Genomic DNA, 22,890 nt, shown 5'->3' with positions numbered 1-22,890 from the left:
TCACAGAAAAATCTGCACAGCTGGAAAGATTGTATCCCCAATATATATCACATTCTATTGATTGAAAGAATTTTGTATAGTAATTTAAATTGAAAAATTCGAAGTTTTGAATCAGGCGTTGTTTTGCGTATCGATTCATAAAATATGTGCCATGGAATGGGTACATCGAAAATCTCTTCCCAACTATTTTGCAATTTATGCGGCACAGCTGTCAGTTTTTAGTCCTTAAATGAAATTGGTATATGTTTTAATTTATCACACTTTTCTTTAACCATTTATGTTCTTTAACACAGAGCCGACATGTTCCTTACTTTTTTCCCCTTTTACTTGCCTCTTCCATTTTTGTGGTAATGCTGCAATTCGTTGGTTGTAATTTTGGGTAGAGCAGACATTTCCATATGTCTGTGTTAGCTGCACCAGTCCTATTTATGATATCATTCACTAAAATTATACCTTTTCTATACATTTCTTCGAAAAATATGTTTTTTTAATTAGTATATTTGAGTTTAACCACAATATTTGTTGTATTATTTGTTCTGTCTTTTCAGGTGGATTAATAATATTAAACTGAAATTGCAAACAACTTTATAAGGCTTGTTTAAAAAATAACGATATTTTGCCGATTATTTACTTTTCAAACAACCAAAAGTGAGCAGCTGTAATCTGAATAAAAGGATCAGATTACGTTACTGAGTTTAGGTAATCCGAAAGTTACGTTACCGATTACAATTTTAGACAGGTAATTAGTAACGGATTAGATTTAAAAAGTAACTACCCAACCCTCAGTGGGAGCCAACAGAAGTGACAACAAAAAGGATACTAAACAACACTAAATACACTAAAGGACACTAAACAACACACAACGACACAACACTAAATACTTCCTACAATTCATTATAATTCAATCACAATGGATTCGTTTCCATTAAAAAACTGCCCGTGTCAGCTGGTGAGTTAGTGCAATGTCATTGGCTAGCTAGTTAGCTATGTTGTGCTAGCTAGCGAATATGCTAATGTTCACTAGCTACCTAAACATTTGTCTATGGGCTGGCACTGTTGGTAGTGGATTATGGAGAGTGAATTAAACACTGTATTTGTCATCTTGCTAGGTAGTTATCGAGCTGTGGCCATCTCGCTAGTATCAACAAGGGCTTTCTACAAAATAGCAACATTAGCACAGCTACTGTAGCCAGCTTGATAACATTGTCATCTAGACCATGAACTAAGCAACACACACAGACATGCATTGCCAAACAACGCTACTGGCCCCTTCTGGTTTGGAGTATTTTAACAAGGCCGAGTGGCTGACTACTTCAAGGTTTTGCTGTGTGAATACAATAAATATTGACTGCTGACACTCTGTACGGAGGTCCTAAGTACTGTCGGCAGGCAAACATTTGACAATCCTACCAGTGTGTCTGAGCTATATGGATTTCTATCCTACGCCAACCCTTCCATTATAGTTCAGAAAGCTATCATTATCAGACACATTTAATGTCTGGTAGCCTATACCACATGCATTAGGATGGAGAAATCAATTGCTACAGATCACATAATTTACTTACTTTCCGTGACTATGACAAATTAATCGGCCACATCGAGAAAGAAAATATTTAAATATCTTAAATGCCTTATTATGTCTGTACCCTCCTTCACTCCCCCCAAGTCTGAACCGAGTGCACACCGATTTTTACATGTACAATCACGTGAAGAAATGTGGCAGTCAGACACAAATGCTAGATCCACAATCGGTGCTATGTGTGCAAGCCTTAAGAACTGAGCAATCTGCTGTATGGTACTTTTTTGATGGGGTCAGAAGGAAACCAGGCCACCAGCCTTTGTTTACCGACCTTGAATTAGCCTCAAGAGCATCCGGAAATAAAATGCACTCTAAGTCGCAAACGATTGAATCGATGGACCAATGTTTTTTCTAAAGAAAGCGAAGACAGCCACTCCAAATTGAAGATCTTAGGGACAGCTGAAAATGGGATGAGTGACCTTGCAGGTGTACTCCATTTTCTTGCAGGTGTACTCTATCTCAAGTGTAGATAGAGTTCTACTGTCATTCACTTAAACTGTGTACAACATCTGTGCACGGAAACAGACTGACTGAAGTCAATTTTCACTGGGGAACTTGTAAAAGTATTTCACTGCAGTAGCTTGCGAGGTATGAGGGGAATGAACACACATGGACACATACACAAGTGAGGGAACATGCACACAGACATACACACAAACAACCCCAAGGTAATAGATCAATACAGTACAAGGGGATTAAACTGTAAGAAGTTTACCCTTAATAAGCTTTTATCAAACATGGAGGCTGTTCGACATGCAAATGGAGTTAGGTTAAAGGGTTAAGGTTAGGGGAAGGGTTAGCTAGCATGCTAAGTAGCTGCCAAGTTGCTAATAAGCTAAAGTTGTCCGTAATGAGAGAAAAACATTTCTGTTGCTAGACATTCGCGTTATAAGCCCAACCAACCTTCTTCTTATTGTTTCCGTCTTAAGTAACCTACTCTCTTTATCTGTGATTGAAATTAACTGTATACAAAATTGTGTAATGCACACAACAACAAAAAAATAACATCTTTGTGTGCTTGTCACGAAGTTCCAACTTGTGTCTATTTCACAATAATCTGTGATACTGGGTTGTTAATTACTACATTGGATCTTCAAGAGTCCTTGAACCCTCCTGATATATTAATGGCCACCATTAATTCACAAGGAAAGGTGGATTACACATTAAAGTGGCATAAGACATCAAAGGGCTGTTGTAAGCACGGGGCATTACCTTTTTGTGACACTCAAAAAGGTGTCATGAGGAAACTGTGAAAGGTCAACATATGATAAAAGAGTACCTTTTATCGTTCCAATATTTTTTCGGATTTGAGGATCAATATTCATGAATTGAATGTAAACTTCTGTGTCCATATATATCAGTTGTCTCAAAGAAGAAGTGCTAATCTTGGATCAGCTTGCCCCGTCCATGTAACATTATTCACTGTAATCTAAAAGCCAAAACTTATCTTTAAACTACTCCTACTCTGAGACGCTTGATACATACGGCCTATGGAGACATCCATTATTGCATTTGTCAGAAGACAAAATTATGTTGAATGAAACACTGAAAGCAGAACTAGCAGGTGGTGGGTTGGTCTTAGTACGCTTCTCAGGTTGTTCCTAGCAACAGCTCATCTCACTGAACCAGGAGAAAGTTAAAGAGCAATTCCACCACTTTCCAACCTCATATTCATAATCTCCAGCACCAAACCAGTATCTATGATCTGTGGTTAAAAAGATAATAAGAAAGGTCCTAACATATGCTTCTCTGTAACCACCTTTCATCCAGTTTTTAAATGCGAATGAAGTCATACCGTAAGAGAGGGTATTTTCTTGCTCCCCACATCACTTTGAAATTTCATAGTGTTTGAAAATCACGGTTTTAAAATGTTTTAATTTTTAATGATGTCATTGGGTAGAACTTTGTAACTTCGTGTAATTTTTTCTATAAAACTTTTTTTAATTTACATACGTTGACACTGGTATGGTGCTGGAGATAATGAAAATGAGGTTGAAAAGTGGTGGAGTTGCCCTTTAAATGGAGAAAGATTTTTATTAGAAAGTCAACTCCGTTCAGGACCTAGATAAGAGTCAGTTACTGATGTTGATTTGTAAGAACTTGACACAATGTCATGCACATGCAAAGATGAGTCAGACTGACTTTGCAATCTCATCAAATTAAACTCTTGGATTCAAAATCATATATTATTTATTCCATTTAAATATTGTTTTATATTACACAGGTCCATGTTAAATGATACAAACACTCTGTGCTATGAATATCCTTTCCAAGAATTCACAGAAACTCCATGCTAAAATTTGTAACGTATGCACATAAGAAAATTGAAATTCAGAGTATTCTACACCGGGGAATGAGTTGAATGTGACAATTTACACTCCTTCTATTCCCTTTTTGGTAAATCCATTTGTTATCAATTAACAGAATTGACCTTAACTACCTTGCTCAAGGGCAGAACGGCAGAACACTTGTTCATTGGTCAATTCAAGGCAGGGTAGTAGGGAAAAAACATTATCTTGGTGGTGGCCCTTCCAGTTAAGAGTCACAGGTCATTCATATGCTGAATCTAAAAAAACAGTCCCTTCCTTTCTGCCCTCCATTTGCACATTCATGCACGCCTCCGCCATATGCACACATGTCCAAAAACTGAGGGAGTTAAAATGATCAAAGTGATAGCCACTTTGACCGAGCCAGCAAGGCTGCCGGCTCCAGAGCGAAGTGCTATCCCAACACACAGCGCAATATGTTTGGAGTTTGCGCAATATGCATTCATATGTGTCTGATTTTGAGCAAATACCAAATAAATTACCTCACAAATTAAATGTAATCTGTTAACTGTTACTGAGGTTTATATCTTCTAAGACGACAAGGGGAATTTGTTAATTAGAATTTCCTGCTTATATAATTATTTCAATAATTATTTAAATGTGAAACATGAATTGCATGATTCAAGTCACAAGTGTGTACCAAAGTTGATGGGTTTATTTGATCACCTCTCCACTCTAGAAGTCCCCCTAGGAATTTCTTGAGCAGCACGTGACAACGGAGGACGTGACAACGAAGGGCACCTCTGAGTGAGTTGGTAGGGGAGAGGGGCTGGTTTGGGATTCACAGGTACTTCACCTCTAAGACAGTGCAGACAGTGAGTCAGTGTTGGCAAACGCCTGGATAATTTCTCGCTTTGAAAAGTGAAAATAATTCACTCTTAAATTACTTAAAAAATAAATTAGATTTTCTCCATATATAAATACATATTTCTCTATGCACTTAAGCCAATTAAACTTTAAATTCAAGACTAAATCATTACAGATAAAAGTGTTAAGCCATCATTTAATTTATGAGTCATCCCATTAAATCCAAAACAAGTCTTAACTCACATATATACATATAACCCACATATATATAGGCAAAGGAATGGGATGATGCAAAAATAAAATCATAATTTGGCAAAGTAGTAAAAACAAAAAAGTGGATTTGTACTTGTGATGATAAAAAACATTTCCTCATTGACCAAGTGTGACCCACAGGATTTGCGCGAGAGAGAGATAGAGAGACATTGAGCAAAAACACTTCCAGACATCGAGACTTACTCAGCCTAAAACTGTTGACATCTCACGCCCCTCTCAAAACAGAGTGGCTTGGTCTGTCTCAACTGGCGCTTTTGGTGAGGATTCTGAGGAAAAAACTAAATAGTGTATTTTTAACCTCTTCTTTCACTGTTTAATATTCCTTCCATCTACCACTGTCCTCACAAGTGCTACTGCAGGTTCTTCAGGATGCGCCCGTAGCGGAAGTCGTAGACGTGGCGACAGACGAACACCAGGTTGGGGTCGATGTCCGTGGGCACACAGCGGTGGGCAGAGGTGCTGTATTCAACACAAGGCGGTACCATTCTGGTGGCACTTTCAGGGAGACCCTCCCCGCGACATTTCACGAAGGCACAAAATCTGAAATACCATGTCAAGAAGACCACCCAAATGCTTAAATGGAAATTCCACTGTTTTTCAACCTCATTTTCATTATCTCCAGCAAAATACCAGTGTCTACATATGTGAAAACGGCACATTTCTATGTTTTGTAGAAAAATATATAACATTTAAAATGTTCCTCCCGATGACCTCATCAGAAGTTAAACATTTGTGAAAACAGTGATTTTCAAAAACTGAGTTTCGCAGTGACATGGAGAGCAGGAAAATACCCTCCCTCTGGCTAGGAACTCGTTGATGGTTTTGAAAATCACTGTTTTTCGTACTTTTAATACTACCCTGTGATGACACAGAGAAGCATTTTTTTCTTGTCTTTTTAACCACAGATCATAGAAACACATCGTTTTTACATATCTAGAGGGCAGAGACTTCTTCCTGGGGCCAGAGCGCAGCAGGACTGTGTCTCGAACCCAAATGACCTCCCCATCCCGCTTGACAACTTCAAAACATTTGCGCATCACTGTATGGTATGGTGCTGGAGATAATGAATAAGGTATCGAGTATGGTGCTGGAGATAATGAATATGAGGTTGAAAAGTGGCGGAATTTCCCTTTAACATCTTAGAATAGATCACAGAGAAAAATAAGTGAACAAATACAATGCAACAGATATAATGTCCCACATCCTATTGATTCTCACGCCCCAGCTCCCATCAGCGAAAAACAGACACCTTACCTACAGTACTGTGCTAACGTCAAAACGTAGCACTTGTCTTCAATGCAGGCCACACTGTTCTGGTCCTGATGCCGAGATGCAAAAATCTCATTCTGGAAACAAAGTCAGGTGACAAGGCGGAAGAAAATGATGCATGCATCTTCACTTATGAACCAAAACAAATACCTTGCTTAAAGGGATATTTCAGCAATTTTACATATGTACATGTATCAAAATATGTTATAACTGAACTATCCCTTTAATATGAAGAAGAATCTCGTAACTATGTGTATCTGACATCATCACCAAGACCCACTTACCATCAGGAAATCACACAGTCATGGGAGATCAAAAAAGTGTGTCTTGTTTTAATCCTAGATAGTTATCCTTACAGAGGCTTTAGTAGAGCAAAGCACTCGCTTTGGTCTTCTCAAAGCCTAGGGTATTAAGTAGTGCACACTGCAGCAAAATGTTTTACAACAGGTCATGAAAATCAGTGTTTTCATTGGACAAGTTCAGTTAGTGCCTCCCTGTTTCAAAACGTTTTTCTCCCTACTAGCTCTCCCGCACAACCTAGCTCTCTCGCAGATAATTTCCACTGGGCACACATTGATTGAATCAACGTTGTTTCCACGTCATTTCAATGAAATTACGTTGAACTAACGTGGAATAAACGTTGAATTGACATCTGTGCCCAGTGGGTTGTGAATAAGGCTGCTGTTTATTATTTCTAGCCTGGGTGAACAAAGTCTGTTTGTTCCTGAGGGATATTGACAACGGGAAACCTGTAGCCTATTTCTCCAGGAAATACATAATTCAACAGAAGTAATGTGTTTGCCATCTCATTCCCTATGGAGAACCAGGCTGGGGCTGGACAAACATTGTGGATTGCAGCCACACAGTGTGAACTCAGCTTTCTGCGAACTCACCTCACAGTGTGTGCTGGGATTGTGGCCTCCCTGTGTGTGTTCTGGGCGGTAGTACCAAAACAGACTCATCATCATCTCTCCTGAGGATACACACAGACAGTGCAATTTTCAGGGTGATAGGAGGATAACTGAAGTTGTATCGAATTATGATGGGTAGGGATTCCATCCGGTGATGGGTAGGGATCCTATTCATAATATTTCACGTTTTGTCACATTCTCTAAATGATTATGCAGCAAACAATGGTCTGTTTAACAGACCTTGGTTCAAATGGTATTTGTTTTCATTCTAATGTTTTGAGCATTTGATTCTTGCCTGGAACAAAAGATGGGCAGGTTTTGTACTTTTGGGGCTATTCCATTAGTTCCATTGTGCAAGGCAAGCTCAATCTGAAGTATTTCAAACAAAATCAATAGTATTTGAACCTGTGGGTCTATGGTTTTAAACATGACTATAGTTTAGTTTTGTGTAAAAAAAGGCGGTGCCTCACCAGATTCTGAGTCCTCCCATAGGGCTGAGATTTTGGCTATGTAGGGCAGAGACTTCTTCCTGGAGCCAGAGCGCAACAGGACTGTGTCTCGAACCCAAATGATCTCCCCATCCCGCTTGACCCCTTCAAAACATTTGCGCAACACTGTTGTCTCTTCCCCCTGGAAACATAGTCAATATGTCACCATTGTTGCCACATACTATTAGCAATGTTATTAGTACATGCAAGCACATGCTAAGCACATGATGTGTAATAATATCATACATGCATACAGACAAAGTTTGTCTTTACAGTTCTAAATATAATATTCTGTAGCCTCAGCTAGTTACCTTACAAGGTACAATCAATATCTCTTAAAGGAATAATCCACCCCAAACCCCTAATTCCAGTGTTGAACAGTGTTAAATAACACTAAAATGTGAAAACAATATTTTTGGGTGAAGAAATGTTTCATTTTGTTGTTATAACAAAGGTTGGTAGCAACATGTGAAATATATATATATATATATTTTGCAACGTGAAAATCGTTGTGGAAATCTGTTGCAGCTCAAGTCGACTACAAAACCAACATTGTAGCTAGCCCAGAGAGAGAGCATTGCAATGTTGGTTTTGTAGTCGACTTGAGCTACAACAGATTTCCACAACAATTTTCAAATTGCAAAAAAATAAAAATAGGGGTAGGGATTGCTAGCTAGCTAGGTAGCTAGCTAGCAAATGTAGCTACGCACAATAAAACCAAAGTAAATATCAGCATGTAAAGTAGCTAGCTAGCTGGAAAATGACCTAAACAAACTGCTCTATCCATTTAGAAGTCTATCTCAATGAGTTCAACTTGCAGTTCCTCTCTGCCCAGAGCGAGTGCAGAGTACTTTGCTATGGGAACAACGGCCCTTTCCCACACTCTCACAGGCAAACAGGGCGCATTGCGAGATGGTACTTGAAGGAGAAACTGAATAGAACATTTGGTGCACTGTTTAGATTGAGCACATCTAATCGAAATATACTTTGTTGTAACGATATAAACGGTTGGATGTGTTCTAGACCAGTGGTTCTCAACTGGTTTTGCCTCGGGACCCAAATTGAACCAGGTTGTCTCAGTCGTGACCCAATATTCGCAAAAAAATTAGCGCCAAAACACAATCTGGAAACCTATACTGATATAAAATATAGACGCAACATGCAACAATTTCAAAGATTTGACAGTTCATGTAAGTAAATCAGTCAATTAAAATAAATTAATTAGGCCATAATCTATTGATTTCACAGGACTGGGCAAGGGCGCAGCCATGAGTCAGCCTGGGAAGGCATAGGCCCACCCACTGGGGAACCAGGTCCAGCCAATCAGAATTCGTTTTTCTCTACAAAAGGGCATTATTATAGACATAAATACTCCTCAGCACCCCCTCAGACGATCCCGCAGGTGAAGAAGAAGGATGTGGAGGTCCTGGGCTGGCGTGATTACACGTTGTCTACGGTTTTGAGGCCGGTTGAACGTACTGCCAAATTCTGTAAAACGAAGTTGGAAGCTTATGGTAGAGAAATTAACATGCAATTATCTGTCAACAACTTTGGTGGAAATTCCTGCAGTCAGCATGCCAATTGCACACTCCCCCAAAACTGCACATTTTAGAGTGGCCTTTTATTATTCCCAGCACAAGGTGCACCTGTGTAATAATCATGCTGTTTAATCAGCTTCTTGATATGCCACACCTGTCAGGTAGATGGATTATCTTGGCAAATTGAGAAATGCTCACTAACAGCAATGTAAACACATTTGTGCACAACATTTGAGAGAAATAAGCTTTTAGTGAATATGGAATATTTCTGGGACTTTTATCTCAGCTCATGAAACATGGGAACAAAACTTTACATGTTGTGTTTATACATTTTTTCAGTATATTTTAAATGCTATATTGATATTAAATGTAGCAATTACATGACAAGGGAACAACATTCCCACCACTTTTATTGTCAATAATTACATTTTGCCCATATTGTTGATGAAGAATGTTAATAAACTCATAGTTTGAGACCACAAAATCAACCTAAATGGTACTGCTAATTGTTGATGAAGAATGTTAATAAACTTATAGTTTGAGACCACAAAATCAACCAAAATGGCACTGCTAATAGCTCTATATTAAAAATACAGTTATTAAAGAAAGATTGTTCAGAGAAAATTATTTTAAAATGTAAATTCATTATAATTTCTACAAACTTTCTACCTGGTTTAAGTCACTCAAGTTCAGACTGGAGTATTGTTTCATAAAATCATTATTATTATTATTATTATTTATTTTAAAAAATGACAACCGCAACCCATTCAAATCCTCCCACCAGTTGAGAATCGCTGTTCTAGACAAGTATGCCCATACCATCTATTGGCTGATTTGGCGATCTGGAGTGCAGGTCATTGTTTTAAAAGCGTTATTGAATGTGATAGTGTGATCCCCTATCTCCAGTGACAAGAACCATGTACAGTAGCTATGATGCGTTCCTACACGATTTCCTGATTTCACAGACGGACCACTTAGAACTTAAATCACTGGAATATTATTACTTTACCTACTGATTAAACATAGGCTTTCACCAAATTGACAGGAGTTTCATGATTTTTATTTCTGGGGGTGGATTATCCCTTTAACACAGCAATACATACCACAGTGAAAACCTCCCCCTCGAAGGGCACGCCCACGGGCAGCCAACCATTGGTTGCCCGGCGACGGGTGATCCTCTGCTGCTTGGCAGCTCTGCAGGCTGCGAGGCCGGCGGGCCCCAGCTGCTGCTTGTCTTGAATGTGGGGGCAGACGGACCACGAGCCGCTGCTCACCCCAGACAGAGAGCCGCTCGGTGGCTTGGCACTCTGAGGGCACTCCCGGACCACCTGCAGCGGGACCTGCAGTTGGCTGGGGTCTGATAGAGAGGTCTGAAAGCAGGACACTGATTGGGCAGCTGGGGGAGTGCTGGGGCTGGCGGGGCAGCCGGAGAGGGGCCGGGGTGCGGGGGAGGCTGGGACAGAGGAGGAGCTGTGGTCCTCCAGAGACGAGGAGTAGTCTTCTGTGGGGAAAATTGGAGCTGTCAGACACTGGAGTGATCAGTCTCTTATTAAACACACACACGTACCCACACACACCCTCACATAGACCCTCACAAAACCTCCAGACTCATCCTCTCCTTTCCTGTCATGGTGAGCCCACTCTGTTTCAGCACCACTGATATAGAAACAGCGACGCTGCATGCAGTAGAGATTAGAACACTGCCTATCTGTATCCCCTGTATTAATTGTAGCTGTGAGGCACAAGGCTGCAACAGCGGGCCACAAATGCATATCAGAATGACAGAGATGTCCATTTATTGTGGTCTGATGGACCACAGACCGGCAGTGTGGAATCAGAGAACTGGTTAAAGTTGATATGATACTGTAATATACAAAGTGATGCAGTCAGTTGAGGTCAAAGCCTTTTATGCACCTTTTTTTGTGAATAGTGTTTAGTCACCTATTACGCTAAATGTGTTTTTTTGTTGTATTATAACATTTATGCTCCTTGACTCTCATCTCAATCGGCACTCATTTACCACTTCTGTTTATTTCTGGAAGTATATTATTCCAGAATCTGATGCATGATTGGATCTGTGCACAAAGGTAGTGGAGATGCTGTATTGTACTCTAATGTAATGTAGAGTCTTTAATAAAAACATAGGAATCAACCAAGCTGTGGGGCAGCTTCACCTGACCATTAAGGCCAGCTAGGATGAGAGAGGATACAATAAATGTCACATTATAATAAATCATCTCAATCTTGTTGTAGCTGAAAAGAAAAAAGATGTCTTGATCACTTCTTTGGGGAAAAGGGTCCATTTCTCTGTCACTTCAAAGCAGGCGGCTCAACAGAGGCAACAAGACACTACCAAATACCAATTTACTTCAGCTAATAGCGCCTCTGACTGTGCAATGCCAATGATATGCCATCTTGATCTGTAATCAGCCTACTTAATGAGGTTGTGAATGCTGCTGTGGTCCCTGACAATTAAGACCTGACCACAGACCATCTGAGAACAAATACCCTCAGTAACAGTGGTTCTGCTGTCCTCCTGAGGCAGTGACTAAAGAACCGTAAAGGGGCTATGATACTTTGGGACTCCTGGTTGATAGTAACAACATGTGGAATCATGTCGGCCTGTCTTGTGTGTACAGTAATTCAAAATGCAAAAGGCACTTGCACATCTGAGAAATCTTTTTTCCAGGTGCATGGTAAAAGTTGAGCAAGATGAAGGAAAAAGGAAACCGCACACTGCTCTTGATAGTATCACTGATCTTTAATAAACTTTACGTATCGGCCTCACGGCCTTCGTCAGAGCTTTTGTGAGTTTAAAAAAAAAAATAGCACCCTTATGTAGACCAAGTCCCACCCACATCCGTTCCACGCATCGAAAGGGGTTGGAGGCAAAGGAAAAACAAATAAGTGTTACCAAATATAACAATATGCATTTCACAAATATTCGAATAAAGTGTGTAAATAAGACGTATTAAACACGTCTGTAAAACCACAATGAGGACATAGACCTACCGAGCAAGTTTTCATTAATCACTGGGTACATCGTACGAAAAACATCAGAGTAATCTGATATAGGGGCTTAATTCATGTTCAAATTCACAACATAACATGCATAGGTATTTCATCATTAAGACCATTAGGAAATAATGTCTGGAGGGTGAAAATCCAAAAACATTCTCTTTTGCTCAGAGTATTATTAATATCACCTCCCCTGTCTGATATCCTGTTAGGGCTAGGGGGCAGTATTTGCACGGCTGGATAAAAAAATGTACCCGATTTAATCTGGTTACTAATCCTACCCAGTAACTAGAATATGCATATACTTATTATATATGGATAGAAAACACCCTAAAGTTTCTAAAACTGTTTGAATGGTGTCTGTGAGTATAACAGAACTCATTTGGCAGGCAAAACCCTGAGACAGATTCTGACAGGAAGTGGATACCTGATGTGTTGTATTACCTTTAAACCTATGCCATTGAAAAACACAGGGGCTGAGGAATATTTTGGCACTTCCTATTGCTTCCACTAGATATCACCAGCCTTTACAAAGTGTTTTGAGTCTTCTGGAGGGAGATCTGACCGAACAAGAGCCATGGAACGATGATGGCCCATTAGACACCTGGCGCGCGAGTTCATGTTGGGTACCCTCGTTCCAATACGTTATAAAAGAGAATGCATTCATCCACCTTGAATATTATTCATGTTCTGGTTAAAAAAGGCCCTAATGATTTATGCTATACAACGTTTGACATGTTTGAACGAACGTAAATATATTTTTTCCCCTCGTTAATGAAGTGAAGTCCGGCGGGCTTAGATCATGTGCTAACAAGACGGAGATTTTTGGACATAAATGATGAGCTTTTTTGAACAAAACTACATTCGTTATGGACCTGTGATACCTGGAAGTGACATCTGATGAAGAGAATCAAAGGTAATGGATTATTTACATAGTATTTTCGATTTTAGATCTCCCCAACATGGCGGCTAGTCTGTATCGCAACGCGTATTTTTCTGGGCGCAGTGCTTAGATTATTGCAAAGTGTGATTTCCCAGTAAGGTTATTTTTAAATCTGGCAAGTTGATTGCGTTCAAGAGATGTAAATCTATAATTCTTTAAATGACAATATAATATTTTACCAATGTTTTCTAATTTTAATTATTTAATTTGTGGTGCTGACTTGAATGCCGGTTATTGGAGGGAAACGATTTCCTGAACATCAACGCCACAGTAAAACGCTGTTTTTGGATATAAATATGAACTTGATAGAACTAAAAATGCATGCATTGTCTAACATAATGTCCTAGGAGTGTCATCTGTTGGAGATTGTAAAAGGTTAGTGCATAATTTTAGCTGATTTTATGGTTTTGGTGACGCCTGTCTTTGAATTGGCACAACATTACACACAACTCTTGTAAATGTACTGTCCTAACATACTCTAAATGTATGCTTTCGCCGTAAAACCTTTTTGAAATCGGAAAACGTGGTTAGATTAAGGAGATGTTTATCTTTCAAAGGGTGTAAAATAGTTGTATGTTTGAAAAATTTGAATTTTGACATTTATTTGGATTCAAATTTGCCGCTCTTGAAATGCACCTGCTGTTGATGGAGTGCACCACGGGTGGGACGCTTGCGTCCCACCTAGCCCATAGAGGATATCTTAACTTTCTCTATGCCACAAAATCTAAAGGTAGAAATGGCATGCTTTAGGTCATTAAAATGTACTGCGACTGTATAATCCCTGTCGTTTATCCTGATTGAACTTTTATGTCCACTGATTCTCTGTTTGAGAGAACGAGAGGTTTTACCTACATAGCACAGCCCACATGGACATGTAATAATGTAAATAACATGGGCGGTGGAACACGTAATAATGTCATTTATTTGGAACCATTTTCCTGTATGTGGGTGGCAGAAATATTCACACTTCATCATATTGTTGTACTGTGCGCATCCTCTGTGGATGAAGCTCTTAATTTGGCATTGGGAAAAACACGAGATGAACTGCTACAAAAAAAGACCCGCTAAAGCTAAAGAACACTTCGTAATGTTCACAACCACATATACTTTGAACTCGCGAAAAGTGGGAGATGCGGTCAAGAAACACTGGAATATTTTATCATCGGACCCAGCTTTGCCGGCTGAATTTAAAAATCCACCACTTATTGTGTATAGGTCAGGTCACAATTTACGCGATAAATTGGTTCATGACAACTGCCAGCCACAAAAGAAAATCAGCCAGGCTCTTTTACGCCCTCTTCCAAATGGCAGCTATAAATGCAGAGGATGCGCACAGTGCAACAATATGATGAAGTGTGAATATTTCTACCACCCACATACAGGAAAACTGTTCCAAATAAATGACATTATTACGTGTTCCACCACCCATGTTATTTACATTATTACATGTCCATGTGGGCTGTGCTATGTAGGTAAAACCTCTCGTTCTCTCAAACAGAGAATCAGTGGACATAAAAGTTCAATCAGGATAAACGACAGGGATTATACAGTCGCAGTACATTTTAATGACCTAAAGCATGCCATTTCTACCTTTAGATTTTGTGGCATAGAGAAAGTTAAGATATCAGACAGGGGAGGTGATATTAATAATACTCTGAGCAAAAGAGAATGTTTTTGGATTTTCACCCTCCAGACATTATTTCCTAATGGTCTTAATGATGAAATACCTATGTATGTTATGTTGTGAATTTGAACATGAATTAAGCCCCTATATCAGATTACTCTGATGTTTTTTCGTACGATGTACCCAATGATTAATGAAACCTTGCTCGGTAGGTCTATGTCCTCATTGTGGTTTTACAGACGTGTTTAAAATGTCTTATTTACACACTTTATTCAAATATTTATGAAATGCATATTGTTATATTTGGTAACACTTATTTGTTTTTCCTTGGCCTCCAACCCCTTTCGATGTGTGGAACGGATGTGGGTGGGGCTAGGTCTACATAAGGGTGCTAATTCTTTTTAAAAACTCACAAAAGCTCTGACGAAGGCCGTGAGGCCAATACGTAAAGCTTAATAAAGATCAGTGATACTATCAAGAGCAGTGTGCGGTTTCCTTTTTCCTTCATCTTGTGTGTACAGTACCAAGCTCTGCTACAAAGATTAACAGACCCTATATAGAGGACCACTGGGAGCAATTGGGATTTCGGAGTAACTGGTCTTCAGTTGATCAAATGCCACAGCTTGGCATCTCTGCATGAATACTACTCAGCTTCAGTAGTAAATACAGTACATTCTATCTAAACCATCTGTGATGATTACTCATACAACTAGTGGCTAGATACAGTAGTTAAGGCACTCCACTGACCATGTACGTTGAGTGGGGGGCAGGGATAAAGAAACAAAGTTCAGCTCAGGACTGTGGATGTTAAACCCTACCAGGCTTTTAGACCCCACTGAATGAATCCGGAGAACATGACTGAACAAATTTCTTGTAAAATTTTGATTCTTGCCTCCTATGTGACATTTCTGATTCTCTGTAACATTTTCCTATAACTGCCATTCCTGTGAGGAGTATTCTAAAGGTCAAAACATGAGTATTCTCCACAGATTGTTGCTGGTTTGACTGATCGACTTAAAGGACACTGAGCCATCTCAAACATGTGGTTCACACCCTGCAACAATCATGGCCCGTTCACATCATTATCACTGTATACAGTCACCTCCAAAATGATTAGCATCCTTGATAAAGAGGAGCAAAAAATACTGTAAATTTGACAAATAGTGAGCTATATTGGAAACAAAAAAAATACATTATTTTAGACTAATACAATTGCTCAAAGAAAGAGATTTTGTTTAACAAGTGATAAAAATACATCTAAAAATTATTGGCACCCCTGTTTTTAATACTCCGGCAGCCTTCCCTTGCGAGGATAACAGCACTGAGCCATTTTCTAAAATGTTTTTTTGAGATTGGAGACACATTGGGAGGGATCCTCCATACAGAATATTTCCAGATCGTTGATATCCTTTGGTCTGCGCTTATGGACTGCCCTCTTCAATTCATTCAAACCAAAGTTTTTCAATGGGGTTGTAGTCCGAAGACAGAGATGACCATTGCCAAAATTTAGATTTTGTGGTCAATTAATCCTTTCTTTGTAGATATTGATGTGTGCTTGGGGTTGTTGTCTTGCTGGAAGAGCCACTTGTGGCCAAGTTGAACCTCCTGGTAGAGGCAACCAGGTTTGTTGGCTAAAATGTCCTGGTACATAGTAGAGTTCTTGATGCCGTTGACCTTAACAAGGTTCCCAGGACCAGTGGAACAAAACAGCCCCATAACATCAAAGATCCACCACCATATTTTAAAGTAGGTACCCAGCTAGCAGATTTGGTTCCTTGGAAGCTGTGGGAACATACGTTTTAGGTTTCTCACTAGTTCTGGGAACGAAGCCATAAGTTTCCTGACTGGTAAAATTGATTTTCTTTCCTGTTCTGTCAACATTAATTCTTAGGTTGCAGGTAGATTCTGATAACGTTTTACTAAGGTTCCCTGGGAGGCTTTATTAACGATCTGAGAACAGAAAGTATAGGTTATTTGAAGTTAATTACGTTCTGAGAATATGTTTCAATAAGACTTTTAATAACACTGCTAGCTTTGGCTAACTGTTTTGAACTCCAAGCACACATGGAAATTCATTTGCTTAGGCATTAATCATGGAAACACATTTCTTTTTTATTGTGGCACTATGTCAGTGTGATTTGAACCTATGATCTTCTGTTCTCTATCAATGGAATTAGTCCACTGCACCACCAGGATGGAGGGTTAGGATAGCATGCCATGTTTTTTTTTTTACTTATACAAAGCTGTTTATTTTAGTGTATTCAAACAGAACCCATTTCAAAGGAAACAAGCACTCATTAAGATCGGGTGTGGCCAATTAGTGGCCACAGCTGAAAACACTTAACAAGATAGAGGATCGAGATATATGTAGTTTTGTTGATGCTGAGAACGGAATGTGTATGTTTTAAAATAATATTAAATAATATTTTTCAAACGTTCTCTGAACGTTACTAACGTTTTCTTATGGAAAGTTATCTTAACTTTCTCAGAACAATTTGAGAACAAGACTTTAAATAGAACCATGAGGAAACCTGTAGGAAATGTTATGCTGAGTTACTGACATTTCCACAGAAGAACATTGTTCTGAGAACATTAGAAACAATGTGAGAACATTCCCAATGTCAAACCAGTTGTAGAGCATTCCTAAAACATTATCAACATTTTTATTAAATCCAACCATGTTTGAACTTTTAGGAAACTTCTGTTAAAGTAATAAAATACCAAGAAAATAATTAACCACACTCTCACCAAGCTCTAAGAAACATATGGTTCTCAGAATGTTATTTGCTAGCTGGGTATGAGTTTCTTTTCTGAATACACATCATGCTTTTGTCTCCAAACTCACCACTGGTGTGCGTGGCCAAAGAGCTCTATTTTCATGTCATCTGACCATAGCACTGGTTCCAAACCAAGTGCCAATGCGTTTTGCGAACTCCTGGCATTTACAATTGTTGGTTGCTCTTAATAATAAAGGCAACCCTTCCAAAGAGCATATTGGTATGGAGGTGGTGAATGTATTTCTCCAACTTTGGCCCTTGGTTTTTTCTTTGCCTCCAGAACCATCTTCCTCACTGTGCGTGGGGACAAGATACACTTGTGTCCAATACCAGGCAAGTTTACCACTGTTCCACTGGTTTTAAACTTCTTAATTGTTGCCCAAAGAGTGGTAAGTGGTATATTAGTTTTTTTAGCCATTTTTTTTTCTCCCATTGCCTGATTTTTGAAGGTCAACAACCATTTATCTCTTTTCCTTTGTGGGTTCTTTGCCTTTTCACACGATGAATGACAACGGGATTATATATGTGTGTATTACCTCATTTTTATACCCCAGTGAAATAGGAAGCCATGGAAGGCCACAATACAGTTCCTTAAACTGAGATTAATTTTTAAAAGTAGAATGTTAATGCAGATTTTATTTTGTTACATCTTATTTATAATAATCTTTAGAGGTGCCAATAACTTATTTGTTTTACTTACTTGTTTAGCAAAATCTCTTTCTCTGAGCAATTGTATTTGTATAAAATAATATTTAAAAAAATAAGCATATATTATAGCTCAGTATTACTTTCATTTATTTTATACAGTATTTTTGCTCATATTTATCAAGGGTGCTAATAATTTTGGAGGTGACTGTATCTATAGGCATTTCTGCCTCCCCTTACCCATCTTTATCTTGTGGCTGCAGCTGGAGCAGCCTGCCTTATAACAGCACCTCCTGCTGGCTAGGGTCGGTACTGCTCTATTTGCATATCCACTGATTTGGCAGGATTCTCCATAGCAGTAGACCGGGTGGGCGATTCCTGAGGGTTGAGAGCCTGTCGGGGACAGCAGCTTGGGGCTCTGAACCTCACCAGAGCACAACGTGATTGGGGCCACAGAGGAGGGAGGGTAGGGCATGGGGATGGAGCTCACGGAGGTCATGAGGGTAGAGGAGGTTTCATGGTGACAAAAGTGGACGTAGTAGCCCGAGAAACACGGGTAAGGGTGGGGGCTTATGGTTAGGGCATGTGGGTGGGACAGGGAATGGGGAGAGGGGAGGTAGCTATTGGAGAGCGAATGCTCCTCAAGTTTGTCTTCACCGAAGCTTTTCTGGTTGAGGAACAGGGCCAGTTGGTGGCAATACTCCACTGACCTTTCTTGGGAGCAGCAGTAGAAAGAAGGAGTCAACTGCGTCTCGACCTGTTCCTCGACCTGTTCCTCCTTCACAGACTTCATCGGGTAGCCCAGCAAGGCTCGACACTGGAAGCCAGATCTGATGGAGCTGTTCCCCCCTGTAATCCCCTCCCACTGGGGTTCGGGGTGGAATGACTCCCTCTTATAGAGATTACAGCATCTCTGAACCAGCTGTGGATGGGTTTGGGATTTCCCGTGTTGGAGTTTATGATACTGTTGTTTCTTTAGCTTGGGGTGCAGCGACTGTTTGGTCCTCAGTACTGCACTCAGTTGCTTGCAGTTGGTCTTGGCCACCCGGTGTTTGGCTTTGAAGGAGGTGCTGGTGATTTTGAGCAAAGCAGCAGCGTTGAGGCTGGCCTGACGCCGGGGGGTGGGACCGTACAGACTCAGCAGATCCATGTCCTCCATCTTCAGAGACTTTTTGTTTTGTTTGGAACTTCCAGTTACATAAATGTCTGATTTTGCCACTTTAGGACCCCTTGGGGTGTTGTGTCCCAAAATTACCGCATCTTTTGCCAGATTCCAATTGGACTGTAGCTTCTTTGTGAGTCTGGTCCCTTGAGGATATTCTCTATATAAGAGCAGACTATTCACAGCCTCCGCATTCAGAGAGGCCAGCCTCCGTTTGCGAGGGTCCATGACAGGTAATGTGCATAACACTTTTGATTGTTTGTTTAATTCCGTCAATTTCCGATAAGCTTTGAAGGTCTTTTGTCTAGACTTGCAGGGCTTGGTCCTTCCACACACCAGGTTATGGCTCCCTTCCTCTTTGGTCTCTATTCGACCCTTCAAGCAGCTCGCCTTGTCCTCATCACCACTCTCCTCCAGACGGGTGAGAAGGACGCGACAGTCAAAGGTGTCCCCCTCACATTGATCCAGTGTCCTGGCCCTGAGAGGGTACAGCTTCCTGTCCTTCTCCTCCTTCTTCTCCACCACTCTCAGATCCTTGCGCTCTTTCGCTCTGCCCCTCTTGATCTTCTTGGGCCTCCCTCTTTTTAGTTTTGGGCGATCAGGCCAGGCTCCCCCCACCATGGCCTCAGCATGTGGCACCCCCCCTACCTGTTCCCAGGAGTTACCGGGATGGTATCTGCTCAGAGAGTCCTTCTGTCGTGCATGGGTCATCACATCCCTTCATACAGACCTGGGGGAGGAGACATAGAAATATCAATGAATGAGGAGTTTTTTTGCAGAAACTTAGCCGACATGACAGTGAATGCACGCCCATTAAGAAAGTAAGTCTCAATATAGTTTTTATTATGGTACATGTTCGTGAGAGTCTCAGCTTTCCATAGTGAGGTCATATTAGTTTCTAGCCCAAACCATTACGACGCTATCAACACAGAGGGGATATGGGTTTTAAATAAGCCACAAGGTCAGAAGGGTACTGCTGCTGACTTCCATAGGATCATCTCAATAGATTAATTTCCAATCAGGTGGAAACACACACACATAGACACAGACAGACACACACACACACACACACACACACACACACACACACACACACACACACACACACACGCACTCACAACACACACAGTATTGAGTCATGGAAAGCAAAAACTTGCCCTATCCCATTGTGTAGTTCCAATCATGCTTAAGTGATTCGGCAGGTAGCTTAGCGGTTAAGAGTGTTGGGCCAGGCCTCCTGAGTGGCGCAGTGGTCTAAGGCACTGCATCGCAGTGCTAGCTGTGCCCGCCGACATCCTGGTTTGAGTCTAGTATCGTCCGGGTTTGGGATGTTCTTTTTTTAATTTTAAATTTAAATGTTTTATTTTTTTTATTATGAACACAACTAATACAAAAAAAACTGAAATATACAAACAAGAGTACATAAACCTAAAAGACAGGGGTATTACAAGATTCATTTTCAATTTGTCAAATACTTTTATGGTGCGTATTGCTTTTTGTTTTTACATTTACTGATAATTTCAAAATAATATTTCAATTCTATCTTAAATAATGTGAAGAGGGGTTTGTTCTCTGCCCACTTCATTTTATAGACAGAGTCTTCCATGAAAAATAAACAAATGAACAATGAAAGTTAAATCAGGGTCCATATCGTTTGGATCAAAATAAAACATAATATCAGAGTCTTTCAAATTAACATTAATAGTTGTTCCTTTTAAAATAAAATCTTCTAACTTACTCCAAAATCTTCTGACATAAGAACAGTCCCAAAATAAATGGTCAAAATACACATTTGTTATCAATAGCTATTTTAAATCTGTGTATAATAAAGGTCTTTACAGGGTAGAGTCTATGAATGAGTTTGTATGATACTTCTTTCACCTTATTAGATATACAATATTTACCAGATAACAACGGAACTTTGTTCCAGTTCACTTGTCCTAGGGCTGCATTACAGTACATTTTAGCAGAGGGAATCGTAACATATTGACATAGTTTCCTTATATACATGTTATTACATTTATAGTTTAAAATGTAAATTCCTTCTAATTGTATTGAGGCTACAAAATCCTCAATAGTTGCACTTGGAATATTGTTATATTTTGGGACCTTTAGGGACAGCTCTAACAACAATTTGATACTCCTCAGGAGTGAATGTAACATTGTGTGTTCTAATAAATTCTGGATAATCATACAGTTGTCCATCATTATTCAATAATTGTTTAACCCAAATAATGTTGTTGTCAAACCTGTTCTGGAGAAACAAAGACTTGTTTTTGTATTTTATGTCTTTATTATTCCAGATTGTATACCTATGTGGTGAAAAATTGTGTTTGTACATGAGGTTCCAAGTTAGAAGTACTTGTTTATGAAAGTTTGCAAGCTTAATAGGGATTTTACCCATATCAAAGTTGCATTTGAGTAAGAATTCTAGACTACCAATCTGTTGGAATATAAAATTAGGGATGATATTCCAAATGCAATCCTTATTTCTTAAATAGATATCCATAAATATCCATTTAATCTTAAATATTATAGTAGAGGTTTTAAAATCCAGAGCATTCAACCCTCCCTCACCTTGGGTGCTACATATTACCTATTTTCTTAAATAATGAGGTTTATTCCTCCATATGAAGTTAAATAATTTAGTATCAACCATTTTAGTTACTGACAGAGAAACATCCAAGGCAAGGGAGGTATAAACTAATCTTTGGGATGTTCTTGTCCCATCGCGCACTAGTGACTCCTGTGGCAGGCCGGGTGCAATGCACGCTGACATGGTCGCCAGGTGTACTGTGTGTTTCCTCCGACACATTGGTGCGGCTGGCTTCTGGGTTAAGCGGGCATTGTGTCAAGAAGCAGTGCGGCTTGGCTGGGTTGTGTTTTCGGAGGACGCACGGCTCTCGACCTTCGCCTCTCCCGAGTCCGTACAGGAGTTGCAGCGATGGGACAAGACTGTAACAACCAATGGCTACCACAAAATTGGGGGTAGAAAATATATATTTTTTAAAGAGTGTTGGGCCAGTAACTGAAAGGTCACTGGTTCGAATCCCCGAGCTGACTAGGTGAATGTGCCCATGAGCAAGGCACTTAACCCTTACTGCTCATGTAAGTAGCTGTCAAGAAGCATAAGAGTGTCTGCTAAATGACTAAAATGTCAAATTCATCAATCAAGCTTCGTATTATCAGGTAGGTGCACAATAACACTGAACAGACCGGGAAAGTGTATTCAATGGAAAAAGATTCAAATCATATGCTTATTACAACCTCTTAGAAGGGCAAAGATACTACTTTAACATCTACAGTGCATTCGGAAATTATTCAGACCCCTTGACTTTTTCCACATTATGTTACATTACACCGTTATTCTAAAATTTAAACTTGAACTATTTTTTCCCCCTCATCAATCTACACACAATACCCCATAATAACAAAGCAATAACAGGTTTAGAAATAATTGCACATTTATTACAAATAAAAGACTGAAATGTCACTTGTACATACAGTACCAGTCAAAAGTTTGGACACA

General features: G+C 39.7%; 1 protein-coding gene and 1 non-coding gene across 2 annotated transcripts; both read right to left on the bottom strand.

The window, feature by feature from the left end:
* Positions 1-6,061: 6,061 nt before the first annotated feature.
* LOC106610622 (uncharacterized) lies at positions 6,062-7,791 on the bottom strand. The gene is made up of 3 exons (XR_014378671.1): positions 7,637-7,791; positions 7,149-7,228; positions 6,062-6,332 (listed from the first exon to the last, which is right to left on the bottom strand). It is a non-coding gene; the product is annotated as an uncharacterized LOC106610622 (transcript).
* Positions 7,792-10,268: 2,477 nt separating this feature from the next.
* On the bottom strand, positions 10,269-20,083 carry LOC145850359 (bromo adjacent homology domain-containing 1 protein). The gene is made up of 2 exons (XM_082956544.1): positions 18,440-20,083; positions 10,269-10,693 (listed from the first exon to the last, which is right to left on the bottom strand). The coding sequence occupies exons 1-2, from the start codon at positions 20,070-20,072 to the stop codon at positions 10,269-10,271; spliced, it is 2,058 nt and encodes a 685-aa protein (XP_082812670.1). The 5' UTR covers positions 20,073-20,083.
* Positions 20,084-22,890: the final 2,807 nt, after the last annotated feature.

This window comes from Salmo salar, chromosome 09 (genome assembly GCF_965601325.2).
Source record: "Salmo salar chromosome 09, fSalSal1, whole genome shotgun sequence".
NCBI lineage: Eukaryota > Metazoa > Chordata > Actinopteri > Salmoniformes > Salmonidae > Salmo > Salmo salar.
Note: the sequence above shows the minus strand (reverse complement) of the source record. Positions and strands in the feature narration are given on the sequence as shown.

Excerpts from the sequence above, each read along its gene's own strand:
- LOC145850359 (XM_082956544.1), bottom strand. The coding sequence starts at position 20,072 with ATGACCCATGCACGACAGAAGGACTCTCTGAGCAGATACCATCCCGGT. Across the intron at positions 10,694-18,439 it reads CAGCCACAAGATAAAGATGG|AAGACTACTCCTCGTCTCTG; the intron begins GTAAGGGGAGGC and ends TTTTCCCCACAG.